Here is a 19253-nt window from a genome sequence, read left to right on the forward strand (position 1 = left end):
GGGCTGTGGGGGCCCTTTAAACAAGCAGACTCTGCTGAGAGACTGGCAGTTTCTTTCTCCACCCCAACCCCCACTGGTTTGCAGTCAGAAACAATGGGGCTTTATTTTCCCCAGCTCTGGACCATGAGCTGTGCGGCCTGGTCTGGTGCTGGGAGCACTCCCCAGGTGTCCCTCCCGACTTTTTAATACATGTGAATGTGCCTTCCGCTTTCTGCCAGCCTGCCGCTGCTGCCCTGCTGCCACCACTGCCACCACCACACTGTGTCCTCTCTACCCCAGCTGCACCCCTCCTACCTGTCTGGATGAGCATTTCTTCTTTATATCTTTGTTTGTTGGACTTCCATGCAACTCAGTTTTCTGGAACTTCTCATTGTCTCCAGTTTGAGGTAGTTGTATTCCTTCTTGGTTGTGGAGGGAGACACAGCATATCTGTCTAGGCCTCCATTTTGGCTGGAAATCTGTCCATATTTATTTGAAAATTGGGACAGAGAGTGGCCATGAAAAATGCCTAATCTTCCAGTCAGTAAATGACAGAGCCAAGATTTGAATGATTAAATTGACTAGTCCCTCTCTATAAGCTCCAGAACAATACCTGGCTAAGTGCTCACTGAATCCCAGGAGTTTAATAAGTATTGGGGAACAATTGAATGAATGAATATAGGGAGTATTGAGCAAATAACTTATCTGACTAGTTCTCACCTCACAATCACACCTCGCCCAGGATAATACTCTATGCCTTTAATGATATAAAAGCACGGAGTGACCTAAGAATTTGTAAAACAAAGCTGGAGCCTCTGGGATTCCTCCCACCACTCCCAGCCTCCCTGAGTGTCAACAGTTGGAAAAGGTTTATTTTATTTTTTCTTTATGAGCCAGAGGAACAGTGAATAGAGCATGCCCAAGAATCAGGACAGAGAGTGCACTGCAGAGACACAACAGTGGGGGACCCCACTCACCCACATACTCAGTCAATTCTGAATTCTCACACTCAGGATCCCTGGGGAAATGTCATCTCCTATGGTCCTATAGGATGACTCGTTTACTGGTCTGGAGGTTGAGGGCAGAATGAGCTGATTAGGAGGTTAACGTATAATTGTAGACACAGGGTGCCTGCAGGCCACCTTTGACCATTTGCTGTTTAACCGAATTAATGTTGGCCAGTTATAGATTTTCTGCTTGCAGAATTGCCAGCAAATTATTCTGAGTCCTGAATCTGCATTCTGTGTGTGTGCCACATGGAATGTCAGTGCTGTGATTGCTTCAGAAGTGATCTAGCCAGGGCCTGCACTCAAAGCAAGGGAAAGTTTTACAAGCAGAAATGCTCCAACACTGACTATAGCATCCTTCCTGCTTTGATTTTAGAAAGATGATGTCGATCAGGGTGATGACTTTCCCATTTCAATTTCTCTGTTGTTTCTCAGGCTGGCCACACTGTGAACCTCCAGAGATTGATTCTTGCTCTTGTTCCTTGAGGTTCAGTGCATTTCAGAGGGCTGGTATTTAGAGAAAAGTCTTGGTTCCACAGCTTCCAACCTTTTGTGTACTCCTTTGAGTTTGCTGGTGAAGATGATAATAACTTTCCATCAACAACCTGTGTACCGTGGTTAAGAGTTTGTGTTCTGGTATCAAAGTTTAGTTTTCCAAGAAACAAATACCCAGTCAAGGATTTGAGTGCAAGCAGTTTTATTTGGAAAGTGGTATCAGAAAAAAAAAAAAAAAAAAAAAAAAAGCAGGGGATAAGGAATGAGCCAAGGAAGAGAAGGTAGCCAATGGATGGTGAGTTTTCAAGTCAGATATCTGTGTGGGAACTGGAGCTCAAGTCCACATGGAAGCTAGGAGACAGAATATTTGCCTCCTAGATATCTCACCTTAGGGGTGAAGGAGCTGTGGTATTTGTGCACCAGTTCTCATCAGTTGTGGTCGTGGTCTTCTCCTGGGGTTGTGAATTCCCAAACACTCTCTGCTGGTGCCATGTGCAGGTAAAGCAGCCTCCCACAGGTTACAGAGAAATATCTCAGGCAAAATAATGCAAAGTCCTGTCCACCTGGAAGGCTGGAGAGGTATGAGAGGAGCTCTGACTGCGGGCTCTTAAACCTGGATTCAAATTCTGGCTCACCATCCTAAATGTAGGTCCTGGGCAAGCATGTCAGCCTCACTAGGATGTCAGGGCTCTTGTCTGTAAGATGTGTCTTATACTAGATAACAGCACAGGGCTATTATGGGGATTAAAGGAGGTGATGCCTCTAACAAGCTTAGCACAGTGCTGGCCATATAGGAAGGGATGAAACATGTTAACAGTCATAATTTGAGTATATGGAATATCTTTTCTGTGCCAGTATGTGTGATAAGTACTTGGTATAAAAGGTGAGGGAAAAGAAGTAATTCCTATCTTCAAAGGACTTAGAATATTTGCCTACTAAACCTACTGTCATTTCTTATCTTACTACAATAAATTACCCCTTGTCCAGGGGTGTACGACGCACTTTTATGTTCCAAAAGACTTATCCTGAGTGTTTGAACCCTGGGTGAAGTGTCTCAAGGATTTGCAAAGGCAAAGCTGAGCCTTTGGAAGCAATCGTAAATTTTAAATTTTTCAGTAGCCAAATTTACACAAGTAAAAAGAAAGTGGTGAAATTAATTTTAATCACATTTAGTCCAATCTGTAAAATATTACCCTTTCAATGTGTAAGTTATTAATCGGGTATATTACTTTGTTGTTGGAATTCAGTCTTCAACATCCAACATGTATTTCAGACTGACCATTTCAGCCCAGCTACAATTTAAGGGCTCCGTAGCCACATGTGGCTCATGGCCACCATATGGGACTGTGAAGTTCTAGTGGGCCCTAGATTTCTTTTAGAAGTAATTTCCAATGAAATAGTTTTGTTTTCCTCCTCTCCATAGATGACAGTGCTCCTTTGCATCTATGAAAGTGAAGTTGGTTTTAGCTCAGACTTCCTATGAAATTGACAGATTCTGTAATGAAATTTTACACATGGAAACCACAGTGAGATTCTTAGTCGGTGTAAAAATCTGACAAAGTTATTTCTTTAACTGCGACTGAATGGAAACTGCCGCAGCTGTTCTCATTTGCACGTTTTCCAAATCTCATTGCCAAGACAAAATTGTTGGCAACCACTGGAGAAGTATCAACTTACCTCTTCATTTGGGAAATTAAATTAAATCCTCAGCTCATTTCTAAAAGTCACAGATTTGGTACAAGTTAGCAGGGCAAACACATGAGCTGCTGTTAAAATATTGATGGCTTCGGTTTTCTCAGGTGCTGCTGCTAACATCTGCAGAAGATTTGGACTGCACTCCTGGATTTCAGCAGAAAGTGTTCCATATCGATCAGCCAGTTGAATTCATTGAGGACCAGGCGATTCTAAACTGTAAGCAATGACACTTGATGTTTTTGGCCTATTGTCATATTTAAATTCAGCAATGTCTGTTAATATGCTTCAGGATGTGGTATTCCTTAAATGGTTCTTTGCTCATTATTCTTATTCTACTTGATCCAGAGTGGAAAGTCTTGAATGAGAGCCTTGTCAGCTTAAAGGTGATTAAATTGATGTGTGTCATTTTTTAGTATTTTATCATCGATATTTCCCAACTGCTCCCAGAAAAGGGGACCACCACCTTCCAATGTGAGTACTATTCTGAACAAAGGAAATAAAATCCATTTCACCTCGGCCAGTCCCTGAGAGCAAAACCATTGCCTTCTTGTAGACTGTTATTTTACTTATAGTTTGTCATTCATGGCGTTAGATTGAAATAAAGGTGAGAGCAGGATGTTGACTTCTGGGAATTTTTAGGCATAGGAATTCAAAACTTATTCTTTTATTTTTATCAAAACTCATTCTTAAGGCTATACAATGGTTTTGAGAAAGATTCAAAACCTCTACTGGCTATTCTGTGCACTAAACTTGTGTCCCCCCAAATTCCAGTTAATTTCTTTAAAATATGCTCAGACCTGTGGTTATAATATCTTCCTTTTTTTTTAATGCTCATAATATATTGTTTAATGTTTGTGATGGTATGGAATACATTGCTAAATGCGTAACAAACCTAGTTTGAGCACAGTGGAATTTAACACTGATCGTAGACAACCATTTAATTGTAGGCTCTTGAGCCCCGTTCTTTAACCCTTGGGAATGAAGGATTTGAAAACAGTAGTGTAATTTGGTCAGATGCTCTGAGGTCACCTGAGGAAAGATCGTTGTACCTTTGCCCCTGTGGTCTCAGGTTTGCCTTGGAGGCTGGCCATTCCTTCGTTTCTGAGTGATGTGATGTGGCTGGCATGTTTTCAAAAAGCAAAAACCACAACGACAAAACAGCCTGCGTGACTGAATTGTTCTGTGAGGCTGGAACGCATTTTAAGAGGTGAAAGGAACAGTGTGATGAAGATGAAATGTTGAGTATCAAGGGAGTTTTCCAAGGTGCAGCCCAGGCAAATCTTGATGCAATCACGCCAATAAAACCATTTCAATAATTAGAGTCTGTAATGACAAGGTGCAGGACTGGCACAATAAGTGACCTCCAATATGTGATTTTATATTAATTTGATCCCTGAGTGTGATTCCTGGGTCAGGCTATCAGGAGCCCTCATTTGTCTTTTGATTCTGCTATTAATCAGAATCAATATATTTCAAACAGAACTTGGTTTACGTGAACCATTTTTCTGGCTCTCTTCTCGTCTGTCTTATTACTTTTCCTCTCTCTCTACCTCTCTCTCTCTTTCCAGTGATTATCCCAAATGGTATCTATTGATACATTAACATGTGTGGAAATGTGAAGCCACCCTGAATATGGAAATTAATAGTGTTGGTATGCAAAGCAGGCCCATAAATGTGATTGCTTCTGTAATCTTCACTACACCAAACAGCTTTTAATTCACTGCTGAGAAACTGGAAACAATCATATTTTGGGGGATCTTTTTAATTTAAACTAGACCATACTGTACATTCCAATATCCCAGTTTGGTGTGTGTGTTCTTTCAATCCCCTAAGTCATTAAGTGGGTTATGGTTGTTAGTTCTATGTAAGCTAGTAAAATGGTAAATGGAACTGGGTTGATTATCAATGATAGGACATCCATAAAAGTCAGTGATATGGGAATGAGGATAGTTAAAAAATTTATATATGAATTGGTGTGTGAATTGTTGGATCAGCAAAACCTGACTGTGCCTCTCAGTGAAACTGTAGGCCCCATATATATCACTAGGGTGAAAAAGATACAGAGAGCAGATCTAGGTCAGAACTTTGGAGTTCATCTCAAAGCAATCGACATAGGTTATTATGTGTGTAGACCCTGTGAATAAGGTTAATTGTGGCTAAATGAAGAACAAAGTTTTTACAGATTAGAGAATGCCTATTGAATGTTATTTGGAAAATCGGGATTTCTAGAAGTAGTAGGAATGTGTTACTCTATTCCACTTGGAAGAAAAAATGAAAAGCCCCAAATATTTGTCTTAACTAACTAACATTTTAAGTCTCTCTCTCTCCCTTCCTCCTTTTCCTTTCATTCTCGGTTTCTCTCGTGCATTTCTTTATAGTCCAACACAGACCCCTCTGTCTCTGAAAGATGTGATTAAGAAGCCAATGAATGGTGAGTGCTCTCATTCTGACACAAGGCTAGCATCTGGATGAAAACAAAAAAGGATCAAACAACACCAGACAGTGTTAAGATACTTAGATATTTGAAGTTGAATACTAAGATCCAGGAAATGGTTAGGGATCTTTTAGTGATGTATAATCTGATGTTCTAGGTAATAACAGATGTTAAAAGAAACCAGGTTAGTAACATTACTTTGGGTTTGTGTCATTTGCATTTTTCCATTTTTCCTTTATCTTTGCAATATTTAAGAGCCTTGGTTTCCAATCACTGTGAATTTTTATCTTGTAGAAGGTGTAATCACAGCATGATCAATCGATGTCTACAATTTTTGCTATCCTATACAGTTATCTGAAAGTGTTGTCTCCTTGCCTGACAGACCTCGTATATCTGCTGATACCCCAGACTCATATTCAACCAATCTGCATTCAACTTCCAGCAAGTTACAGGAAATGTTTATTCTGTCCACAGCTTCCTGCTCTCTTTGTTCAGACTGTAATATTCCTTTTATCCTTTTTCATCTTTCTCCTCAATTCTCAGTGACTTATCTCTTTCTACCTTAACTGTTACTAATGGTCACCTCCACTTCTTTTATTTCCCTAATATTTTATTCACTGTTCACTTCAATACATCTTTCCCTTAGTTGTTCTAAAGCCTTTTATTTTCTTCACATCCCAATAACTCTTTATTCTACTCTCCTTTCCACTAACTATACTTGCTTTTGTCTTTAAAAGGCCATTTTTCAATGAGCTTCTGGGATCAAAACATGGTATCCCATTATTTCTTTTAATGTAACCAGGGGAGCACTTTCATCCCATCTCTCACTGTGTGATGCAGAGCCCCCAACTCGCGATAACTCGGACAAAACTTTCCTGGCTTTATCTCAGTCTTGAAAGGTGAGCTGGGAAGGTGCTTGTGGTTATTCCCTTTTTTGGTGAGGACTACAAGAAGAAAGAGAAAGACAGCTGAGAAGGCAGAAACTCAGAAAGAAGATACTTATTCATGGTCTTTGGTCTTCTGGAGGAATCTGTGAGGGGTTCATGGCAGGAGACCCTGCTGACCTCCGACACCCAGGCTATTTTACATTGGTCAGTGTGGTCACTTCTCCTGCAACATGAAAATCATGTGATTTTGGTAGCCATCATATTGACACCCTGAGATTTGGATCACAATCCTGCTTATAGCCTCCCAGCTGACACCTAGGCTCCAGAAGAAGAGCTGGCCTGGAAAACTGACCAGCCACCCAGCTGATATGGGAAAACAAACAAACAAACAAAAAAAACAAGTGATAAGTCCCTGACATTTTGTGTTATGCAGAATTACAGAACAGCATGTTCTGCTCTGCCCCGTCAGCTAAGACATAACTTCTGGCATTATGGAGGGAGCTGGGATCATCATGTTTGCTAGGGAAAACCATACTCATGACCCTCTAGCCTCTATCAGTGGGACATACCGCCAACCACCAGTGTCCAGAAAGGATACCCAGTGGCCACCCAGCCACTATCAGGTCAGCGAGCGCTTTCCTCCCTCCCTTGTTCGCCTTCATGGATCACTGCTCTTAGGCCGCACATACACAGAGAGAAATTGCCACACCTGAGTTCACCTAAAATGCATACCTACATGTATTTACACTTAATAAAGAACCTGCATTAGTCAGAACAGCAGTTTATTTTCCTTTAAGGTCATGTGGATGCAGACTAGGCTGCTCTTCTGGGTAGCTCTCCTCCAAGTGGCTGCTCTCCGTGCAGGAACTTGAGGACCCAGATGACTTCCAACTTGGTCCTGCCATCTGTGCCTTCCAGTCACTGCTATGTCACCAAGCTGACAGACAGGGGGACAATAAAGAATGTGGGGAAGGCACCCCAGGTGCTTAACCACCTTAGCTCACAAGGCACATGTATATCATGTCTACTTCACTCTGTTGGTCAGACCTAGTTCATATAGCCAACCTGACTGCAAGTGATGCTGGAAAACGTAGAGGAACACTTGTGTTTGGAGTGTGCTCACAATCTCTGCACAGATCCTGACAAAGCAGTGTGACCCAAGTCACAAAGAGACTTATGAAGAGACAGAAATAGACCACGAAAGGAGGCAGCCACCTCAGAGTAACATGGGCCTGCTTGGGGGAGAGGACAAAGTTCAAGCAGGACAGCAAGGTCGCGCACCTGTGACTATGTCCTGCCTTGCTCATCAGCACATGCTCTCTCCTGAACCAGTCAGCTTCCTTCCTGCTCCCTCTTAGAAACACCCAAGCGAGGGACCTCACTTTCCCATGGCTCTCATAAGGATGGGTTCCAACTGCATCCTACTGATGATTAAGATCACTTAGTTTCAAACTCACATTGACTAAAGTTTAAGCATATGACACAGTCACATATGAGTTGTGTGACCATGAGTGAGTTATTTGAATCTTCCAAGTTTGACGTATGTCATCTCTCTAAGTAGGATAATGACAGTCCTTACTTCTAGAGTCGATGCGGTAATTGATGGGAAAATGCTTAGAACATAGCTATGAATAAATGGAAGCTGCTTTTATTATTACTGTTCCTATAATTATTGTTGTTTTTATTCATAGGCCTTAGATAGGTTCAATTTCCTTATAGTGGCTATCTAAACATAGCTGTTTAGAAGATAAATTGTGGGCATTAAAATTCTGAAGAGATGAAGAAACATCTAAAAGGGTGATTCTAGGATTTGAATTTCATAGACCAGATTTTTCTTTTTTTAATCTTGGATTGATAAGACTACATTTTAAAACATTATCTTACATCTAGACATGAAAAAAGAAAGAAGCAGGCAAATAAATAAGATGAATATCCCAATTTACTTTGGCCAGAATTTTCTTTTACAAGGCCATTTGGCACTAAAAACAAAACAAAACAGAAATAAGGACTAATTACAGAAGAGAAGGTGTTCCTTTAATTTGAGTGAATTTTGCTTTGTAAAAAATGTACCAAATGTCCTTGTTTACCTTTGTTTACCTCATTTTGGTGGGAAATCACTAATCTAAGGCATTCAGTGGCCATTGTGTTTTTTGCTCTTGACTTTTCTGATAATTCTTCTTAAGTCAATATGTTTATTTTTCTGAAGAGGCAAGAATAACACTTAACTGATTTCCCATGAAGGGGTGCATGCCTATGCTGATTAGAAAAGAGAGAACATTTTTAGAAAACATAACAAGTCGTCGGCAGCCGTCCGTCTCGAGAGACTATGGTGTAGCTTCTTAAGAGTCTATCTGCACCGCCGAGAATGGCTGTGCAGTCCGACTCGGGAGTGACACGGTATCTGTCTCCTCCCGTGTTGAATCGACATCTTGCGATGACGCTGGAGTGTCCTCTCCAGTGAAGCTGAAGCTACAGAGCCTGGGCAGGGTGATATGGAGGGTCTGCTGTTGCCCATGCAGCAGACCCCCCCTCTCTTCGCAGCTGAAGGGTCCAAGGGAAAGACGGAGTCAATACAGCTTGGCTTCAGGTGCGCTGCAGGAGTTGCCGGTGTTGACTACAACGTCGAACCGCCTTAGGGACTCCGGCTCTGGATTTTCTGTCGGGGTTTACTCCCTTAGCCTTTCCCCTGAAGAGGTATGCCGCAAGGCAGCGGAGGTTTTTTGGAGTCAGAGTTTTCCTCCTCTGAAACATAACAAGTACACATACGTTATGAACAGATGTTCGGATTTTTAAAAGGCCCTCCCAGGGCTGACCATTGTGGTATCAGTGGCCTTCAACAGCTGACATTTCCTGTGCATTCTCTAAGTATGGCAGGCCCCCTTGAACCTCACAACAGTGATTGGAAAACAGTGTTTTCTCTCTCATGTGCCCATTTTACAGGCAAGGGTTCTAAGGCTGGGTGAGGTGAAGCAGTTTACCCAAGGTCACATCGCTCATCATTGATGACGTCAAGATTTGAACCCAGGATTTCAGTGCCCTGGCTTTTAGCATATTTCCATTCTAGTGTCTTATAGTTTTTGTTAATCCTGCTGGTAACATATTAAGGAAATTTGTCACTTAAATTTCCCATCCACGTTTATCGACCTGGATGAGATAAAGAGAGAATGTTGTACTGCATTTTATTTTTTCTGTCCATAGCCAAGTTTATTCTTCCTCTGTAATATGGACAAATATAGAAAAATCGCCTCTTTTTTCTTGTTTTGGATGGATCCAGTACCAGATTGTTAATGACCCTGCCTTACCTGGCTTCCCACCCTCCCCAAGAGTTCCTTTAATCAAGGCACTGCTTGGTCATCCCACCTTGACACTGACCTTGGTTAGTTGGAGGGTCATCCATGGAGAGCATCGTACTGCATTAATCATATTTGTACTTAACATACATGAGTCAGGGCTTTTGAGGGTGTTTTTAATTGACTATAAATCAAACAGGGAACTTGAAAAATGAAGGCAATTAATGAAAAAGCAATGTGAGAGGTGTTTTGCATCTCAGCGCAGGAAATGCATCGCCAGTGAATTAAATGTCAAAACAAAGGCCCCTTTGACCCTACTGGAAAGATTTCATTTGGGTGGTAATAAATGAATGAACTTTCCAACCTGGCAGGTGGGGAAATGCCTGTTTCCTGAGTTCAAGTTGACTCAGGCTTTTCTCTGTCTATATTCTCTTCCTTTAAGAACTTCCTAAGTTCTTTTGTTTTTGTTTTCTGTTTTAGTGATTAAAAAAAAACCTGATAATTTCCTATCCATTTTCTGGTTGTGCATCACACTACTAACTTGTATTTACTCTAGGTTGGGAGATTGATGAACTGATTAGTGACGATATTTAACCGATTAGCGAAATTATTTATACAGTCTGGAAAGATCTGAATAAGGTTGAACTTTCAATTGGTGTAGTTGTTTTAAGCTGTTGTGATATGTCAAGAAAAATCACTCTGATGTCACTTAATTCACTCCATCATTATGAAGGTGGTTATACTTTGGGTCAGAATGTGGAATCCCATTTACATTAATGAGAGTCTTTCCTATATTTAAACAGTCCTATAGAAATGTAATATTTTTACATGTTCACCTTCTCCTCTCACTGACATATTTGTAACAATTCAGTAGTCAGTCAATTAATATTTATTAGGATTCTCATAAATGAATTATACTAAAGACTATTTCATAAATGTAAAGTGATAGAATAACTGCAGAATAAAAAGAACACATACACAAGTTAGGGGAATATAATAAAATGCTAGAGATACTCGCATTTGACTTGGGTCCTAAATTATACTTTGAAGATTGGGAAACACGAAATAACAGAGTGAGGCAGCTTAGGAAGTGAGGAATGTAGATGCAGATGGAGCTCTCTCGACATTTATCAGGGGAATGGAAGAAATAAATAGACCAGAGGAGTCACACTGTCAGCCTTGGGCTAAATTTGCCCCACAGATACATCCAGTGTGGGAGCGTGGAGTGTTTAATGAAAGGAATTTGTTGTCCACATTGAGAACTTCACTTTGAAAAATTCATAACTTCTGGGGTATTGGCCTCCAGAGCACAGGCCCCAGGGGCAGGCTACCTATTTGAAAATCGACTAAGGTCAGACCATTATCAGCTAAGGACCTTGGGCAAGTTAGCAGGGGAAAGCTCACCGTGCCTCAGTTTCCTAATTTGGAAAATGTTATAATGACAGCAACCTCAATAACTTGTTCTGAAGAGTAGTGCTAATCTATATACAGGGTCTGAGCTGGCTTTAGGAACATCTGGATCCAGATGCTCTAATGATGTCATCAGCATCCCCTCCATTCCTCAGCTCTGCTTCCTAGAGCGTTGGCACCCCTCACTCTCAGAGGATTTCCACTGAGATGGCCACCAGAAGCTGCAGGCTTTAATCCCTCCAGCTTAACATCCCAGAGCATCTCTTTTCCAAGTGTTCCTGCAAACACCCCGAGGCTAACTCCCTTGGTCCAGCTTGGGTCCTGGACCTACTCATGAACCACTCACAATGTGCCAGAAGATTTGAGATACCCCTTGGCCAGGCCTGGGGAACCGAGAGGCCATTCTCTGAAGGACAGGCAATAGCAAGAGAGTCCTCCACGAGGGTGTTTTATGCTATTGCAAAGGCTCCTTCCAGTACTAACAGAGTGTGACTATGGCTGTGCTCCATGCATGAGAATTTTTAGAACCCAGCACACAGGCAAATGGAAACGTCTCTTCGGTGGCAGGGGATGAGGACAGCCATCGCGCAAGGCTTCTCACTAGTAATGCTGGTCAGCAGGTTGCCTCATTAGCACTGTCAGAGTCTTAGTGCTGCCATATGGCTTCCCTCTTCAACCTGTTGAGCGTCTCTACTCGCAGGATTCTGGAGCCGGACTAAATCTCTTTTATTGGTGTTTTTTTCCAAGGGATTACAAATATAATTGTCCCCTTCCTATCTGCTGTTTTGCTATCTTCAGTTTCTGTTACCCACTGTCAACTGCGGTCTAAAAATATTAAATGTAAAACTCCAGAAATAAACGATTCATAAGTTTTAAATTGTGTACCATTCTGAGTAACGCGATGAAATCTCCTGCTGCCCCACTCTGTTCAGCCAGGGACATGACTCATCCCTCGTTCAACGTTGTGTACACACCCTGCCTATTAGTTACTTAGTAGCCACCTCAGTTACCAGATCAACTGTCTCCATGGCACAGTGTTTGCGCTCAGTAATCTTTATTTACTTAATAATGGCTCCAGAGTGCAAGAGTAGTGATGCTGGCATTCCAGATATGCCAAGCAGGAGCTGTAGAGTGTATGTATGGATGTCTGTACATATGTATGGATAGGGAAAAAAAACATAAGATACAGGAAGTGGCAAAAGTAGGTTTATGCTGTGAGTATGTGAAATACAGTTTGTTCTAGTATTATTACTTATTAATTATTATACTATTTTCTATACAAACAATTATAAGCCTACTTTTGCCATGCCCTGTATATAGGGGTCAGTACTATTCGCCATTTCAGGCATCCACTGGGGGTCTTGGAATTTGTCCCCTGTGCTAAGGGGGACTAGAGTACAGGGACATTTGGATGTTACAGGAGAACCTCCTAATTTAAGGTATTAGAACCACATGAATTGGGATGCTTAATGAGTAAGACATCAAACAAATTAGGAAGTATTAAGCATGGCTTTAAATAGTTTGAAGAGGCAAAAGATCTTATCCTTTAACAGCTCAAATTCACACACATTCTAATAATTGTTGTGCCCTCTGTCCTTTCATCTTAATTTTCATGAAAATTTTTGTTGGCCTGAAAGCAAAAGGGCAAGAGGCACAAATAGTTGCCCATCAAAATATCCCTAAGCACTATTTGTACTTAACCTAACTGACATTCTCCTGGTGAAGACAGAAGTAGGGTGTAGAAAAAGAAATAACCTACAGTCCCTCTCATTTGTTTAGTCAGTTACTTAAGGAACACAGAATAGTCGCCTACCTCATGCCAGACACTGAACTAGGTACAAAGGATAAAAATTTGATCCAGAAACAAAAGAGGCCTTCTATGTTGGAGCTTTTATTCTCATGGAGAGAAAAGCACAGGCACAATAGAAATAAACACTTAAGAAAACAAGGAATGTTATGTGAAAAGCTGATGATAAGTACCATGAAGGAAATAAGACAAGGTCACATGATAGAGATTCTGGAAGGCTGCTGTAGAAGTGAGTGGCCAAGGAAGGGTTCTCTGAGAAGCTGAGACCTGAATTACCGGAAGGAGTCAGCCAGGTGCGGACTGGGTCTGTAAACATTTAGGCAGAGGGATCAGGTAGTAATGATGGGAATAGGTTTTCACTTTGAAGTACTATGGTCCAGGAAAGGGGATATCATTTTATTTATTTAATCAAATCAACTGCCCCATACGTAGGATTGTAAATCCAGTTTCATAGGCGAGGGCATAAATGTTGACTAAAGGATCCAGTGTCTCAGAAGAAGTGCCAATGGTGCAAATTCGCTCTGCTCTCCTGACACTGCACGCTCCCTCTGTGTGAAATGCTCCATCCCGTTCCCTCCCACACCAGCGCTCCTGCCCTCTCCTCTGAGAGCAGACGGGGTTGCCCCTGAAAGCCTCACAGGGCTGCTTGGGTAGGCTCCTGAGTTGGATTGCTTATCACTTACAACATGTAGTATTTCCAGCCAGAAGTGTTAGGACACTTGCCCTCCACATGCCAATAGTTTATAAAGGCTGGTTGACTTGAGCATTTGAAAGAATAAAGCCAGGGAGGGAATGTGTACAGAATGATGCTGTTGGGATGGGCAGTGCTGCCGTGTACCAAAGGTGGCACAGAAAAATTTCAGTAAAGCATGCCTCCTCTGAAATAGAACACATGTTCTTCCTAGTTCTGCTAAGTCCCTCTTGCAGGCATTCTCATGCTTTAGGGGCACATGCCTCCCACCCAGTACCCACACACACTGTCCCCTCATGTTTGGTGTCTTCGGGCTAAGTGTTAAAAAGATGCTCCCTGAAAAGCATTTGAGAAGGAATCCTTCCCAACCTTAGACCCAGATGTGTTTATGTGTTTCAGAATTCAAGAAACCAGTAAAGTGCACATGCTTTGTATCATACAACTCCACTGGCGGGTCTGGGGCAGCATCCTGTAATAAAACAGATATTTCTGCAGGAAAACGTAACTGTTTACTCTCAGTAGGATAAACAAGGACCACAGATACCATCACATTAGTTCAGGTTGGGCTTTGCTGCCAAACGAATCACAAAGAGTGTGAACACACTGATTCTCTTGCACATCAGAACTGCAAACTGCACTGCTCAGGAGAGCATTCCCTTGAAGAGGCACTGTCCTCCGTCCTGCTGAAACACCCGTTGGCTTCTTCACATCTCAGCCATTTCTGGGGCCGCAGAGTGTGCTGGTGGCCCAGCCTGCAGGCTCCAGCCACCCCCCATAACCCTGCTTCTACTTGTGAACAACTTGGTAAATGATGTCTTGGCAAGCCATCCCTGGAAAGTGGCCAACTACTGCACCAGCCTATTTTATTCCCATTTGAAGCCAAAACAGTTGTCAGCCATCCAGGTTCCTCTTAACTGTGTCAGCTGATTCTGGAAACCTCCCAGAAGGTCTATTTTTAGCTAAAATTGGCTTTCATTTTCATAGGTATACATTAAATTCCATGGGGGCAGGGGTGATTCCAAATGAGGAAACATTGATTTTGAATAACATGAAAGAAATAATTAGTGCTTGAAAACAGTTCAAAATGTGAGTTAAAACCTCCAAGGAATATGGTTAGCACTGCATTTTTTAGTCAGGAAGTTTACCATATTAAAAACAGAAAGTGAGGGTGAATAGGGATATATCAGGATGGAAATTCTAGGCACTGAAGAAGGAAACAAGACTAATAACAGAGAGGACTGAAATTAGGGGGTCACTGGGGTTGTCAGGTGGATGCCTGTGGGGATGTGTCTCTGTGGTCCTTCCCAATGTCCAAAGGGCCATGGAGGGCTTGGACCAGAACCGGGCCCTGTCTGTATTCAAGAGGGACGAAGGAGCAACAGTATGGAGTCTGGTGCTTGGCAGTTCCGATTAAGCTGCCAGGTGTTTTGTTCATTTTTGGAGCAAGTTCAAGGCAGTCCTAGAGTGAGTGAGGTGTAAGGTAAAGACGTGCGTGAAAATTGTGTTGTGTCCAAAGTTGCATTTTGTTTTTGGAATAGCCTAATTCAGTTTTTGCTCTCATCATGTACACTTCTGATCAGGTACATTTTTGCGATGGCATAGCCTGTTTGGATACCCAAGGAAAGGTTGAATGTTCTCTGTTGGAAAGTACTTTGTCAGCTACAGTTACAATTTAGTGACTTGATCAGTTCTGATAAATCCTCACCAACTCAAGACATTAAACAAAGGGATTTAATGAAAGGAAACTGTGTAGCTCACAAGGCCTCACGAAGAACAGAAACTAAGGAAGTTCCAAGAATTTCGGCAGTGGAAACCCAGAGTTAGAACAGTACTTTTCAAACAGTCTAGAGTGAAAGCCCAGTTTTGGTTTTATTTTGTTCTATTTCATGCATTGCAGACGGAAGCTTTTGTAAAAAATAAAATATAATTCTGATAAGTTAGAAGCATGACTCATAGAAATATAAAGTGAACACAGGTCCAAACTCATCAACAAAAAGCAGACCAATAAGATGATAAGTCTGATTCAGGTACATTTAAAGAGCTAGGTATCTATAGTCAATTTGATAATAAAGAAATATTAGAGTAAGTTTGCTGGGTTACATACAAAGCTGGTTAATGTCCTACAGGGAAAATGACTATAAATGTTGGCGTCATTTTTCCTACTGAATATTATTTGCATCTCTACAATGCAGAAATATACAAATTAACAGGTACTTTTACTAAATCTGCAAACTTCAGTGAGGTGAACAATTTGCATTTTCCTAGATAATTAAACCCTTGACCGGACCTGTGAAGTGATGCCCGTATGTGACTTTGAAAGAAATTCTCCACCCCCAAACACATTTTGTCTTTGAAGTTTTAAACAATGTTTCTTAACAATAAAAACCATTGCTATAAATATGAAAATAAAAAACAAAGATGTACAAAATATAAGCTTTAAAGAAATTAGATTCAATAGGCACAATATTACCCTATTAAAGTGCCTTCAGTCACTGTGCTCCTCTGGTCGTGGGCCCTTTCCAAGAGTTTAGATGCTGGCGTGTGGACCACACTGTAGTATTTGGACACCTTTATAGGAATAGCTGAACTTCAAATACCTTCCAGTTTGGGGTGACTTTATTCAACGAAAGAGAAGCTTATAGACTTGTCAGGGTGTCAGGGGCTCCCTCATGATCTAGGAGACAGTTCCAGCAATTGGAATCTCAGTCCCTAAAAAGAAAAAGGGAGGGAGGCCCAAGTGTTAGCAGACAGGGTCCCGATCCTGAGCGGGTCTGCCCAGGGCTAGCCAGTAGTGTGTGGGCTCTTAACTTGGTGTAGGAAAGATTTCACAATCCAAGTCCGGGTGATTTTGAGAGGATGGTTATTGAAGCCAGGGACAGTGAAACAGGGAAGGGCTCAGGGTAGACAATGCGACAGAAGAGCCTGGGTGGGGATGCCCTTAACTCACTGGGAAGTCAGAGAAAAGGGGACCTTGGAGGCTGGTTCAGGGATTAGCCTGGGACAAGCTGCCACTGCCCATCGCTCCCCTGATTGCATGTCTCATGGGGACCCTTAGCATTTGGGAGGTGCGTGCCTGCGGGGGAAGGACAGTGGGAAGAAGGGAGGAAGTGAATGGTGTGGGCTGCCCCCCAGGGGCAGAGAGCTCACACTTGGTGTCCTTTGTCTACAATTTTTATCTCCCTTGCAGGCAGGGGAGGTCTCAGGGGGGGGGTTGCAGCAGAATATTCATCAGTTCTCCAGGTGTGCTCTTTCAGGGTCATGGTCTCCACTGATTGGTCAGTGACAGGGCAGTGGGTCATCAGTCTCTGCAGCTGGTCCTGGTATCACCCTCCTGGTTTTGCTGCTTTTCTGGGCCTGGAGCTGAAATACAACTGAGGCCTAGATGTCATATCTAGGGAGATGACCATCTGAATCTGGCTGGAAATTGCTTGGCCTGCGTGTTGAGTTATCTGTCTGAATTTCCTGTTTCACTTGTCAAGGAATTTTCCCAGCTTCTTATTATCCTGCCTCCCAAACAAATGATTACCAAAGACATTCATTTTGCTTTCTGGCCTAAATAAGCCGTGGCCCTGGGAAGCACTGAATTCTGACCACAGGGGAAAGGTATCCGTGAGTCACCGCCTTCAAACATCGTTTAGGTCCCACGTTCAGGTTTTAGTCTTTTGGCCAAACAGCTCATAGCACAGATTCCTCCAAGATCACCAGACAACCATGCTAATAAAGCAAAGGTACTTTGTTAAAGCTTACTTCCATAAAGACCACCACCTTGACAGAACCTTAGCAATGTTTCAGCAGGTAGAAGGAAGTCTGAATGGATATTTATAGGGTTTGGGAGGAGGGGCTCTTGTGATTTAAGGTAAGAAACTGGCATCAGGTAAAGTTTCTGACATATTACTATCAAGATCTTTAGGTTAAGTCTTGAAGCAAGTCTTAGAAGCATGTTATTTTTTTCATAAATGAGCTGTTTGTCCAAGTAGAACTATTCCTTCATGTAGACTGATCTTCATGCATTTCCTGAAACAGTGAAATGTTTACTGGTTTACAGTCTTATCTCTTTTAGGGCAAAAAAACAAGTCAGGCCTTAATAGCTGTGCTGTATTGATGTGGGGGCCTCAGTTCTCAGCACATGAGAGTTTGTATTTGTTCCAACTCAGACTTTCCCAAACCTCTGTCTGTGGAAAACTGTTCCATGGAGTGATAACAGGAATGCACAATGGGGGGAAATGTTTTGATGTTAAATAAATTTAGGGAATGCTCTTTTTGTTTGTGTGTTTGTTTTGTTTCATTTTTAACTGTAGGACCACTCAGACCTTTAAAATGTGAAAATGCACAGTGAATGTTCTAGAAGGTCTGTAGACATACCTCAGAATCTAACATTCCCAGTCTAAAAAGGCCCCATTCAATCCTCTGTAAGCCACAGAGCTTTACCCCGTCTTGTATTGTCAGCATGCAAAATGCTTTCCTCACTCACCTGGACACCAGGGTCGATCTGAGCCTCTGGGACTCAAATCTTGCCTTCTTGAAGAGAGGGGAAGGTAGAAGTATACATACGTATATTTTGTTCTTTCTCGTTCTGGTGAGCTCATAGGAAATAAGACAGTGTAAAATGCTTGGAAATACATGCACCTTTGCAATACAGAGCTATGTAGTATAACGGTAATAGACTTCTCTGAGTAAAGCCAGACTTTCCGAGGTCCAGGAAACCTTCCCATCTCATCCACCTGTCTGGCAGCTTCCCATCTTCTCCACGAATGTTAAAAAGGTCTCAGGATAGGTGGGAACCTCTGCTCCCTGAAATCCTGTTAGCTCTACCTACCTAAGGCTTATGGTTACATGTCTGCAAATTAGAAAGCCCTTTTCTCTCTCAGTAAAGCCCGGCTTTCAAGACTTTTGTTTCACTAAAGTCTTTAGGCTGAATATTGAATCCTTCACGCTCTTTGGTTCCTGATTCAATATCCTAATCCTCCCTAAGGCAACCAATGCCTCTGGCAAAAGATGGGGGAGGTCAACTAGGGAAATTTGAAAAGAAAAGAAAAGCTCACAGGTAAATTTCCATGAGACATCCCCGTTACTTGAGGCACAAACACAGGCTTACAAGAAGGCTAGAAGCGATTCTATAATTCTATAAGCACCAGGGAGTTGAGAGTGGAGATGATTCCTGAACCCCTCCTTTGGGTTGGGGCTTCTGAGGACCTGCCTGTCTTAGTCAAAATGCTCTCTGGGACTAGTTCGATTTGAGTGGAGGGAGGGGTGTCAATGCTGGCTACTGGCAGGGGGTCAGGGAGCAAGGGGCAGCCTTTGGGGAGTTAACAAACCTCTAGGAAGTGATTCGTGGATTGAGGACAAAAATCCTGATAGTTTTATCTTTACCACTATAAAATATCAAGACTCTATCTTCAGTATCATGCCCTTAGAGGTGTCACCTGAGTATCTAGGATTGAGACGTTCAAATGTAGGTTAGGTCTAATTTTTCTGAGCATTTAAAAAGAGGCAGCAAACAGACTTTGCCTAACTTTTTGGAGGCCACAAAAGGCTTTCTATTTTCTCAAGTGCCCTTC

The 19253-nt window shown here is 42.1% G+C and overlaps 1 protein-coding gene across 1 annotated transcript in view; it reads left to right on the plus strand.

Moving 5' to 3' along the window:
* CDH13 (cadherin 13) overlaps positions 1-19253 on the plus strand; it is a 1018642-nt gene that overhangs the window by 216370 nt on the left and 783019 nt on the right. Inside the window, exon 2 of the mRNA XM_090259850.1 lies at positions 3281-3392. Coding sequence (XP_090115976.1) covers positions 3281-3392 — 112 coding nt within the window. The remainder of the gene's footprint in view (positions 1-3280; positions 3393-19253) is intronic.

This window comes from Furipterus horrens, unplaced genomic scaffold (assembly GCF_987537825.1).
Source record: "Furipterus horrens unplaced genomic scaffold, mFurHor1.1.pri manual_scaffold_13, whole genome shotgun sequence".
NCBI lineage: Eukaryota > Metazoa > Chordata > Mammalia > Chiroptera > Furipteridae > Furipterus > Furipterus horrens.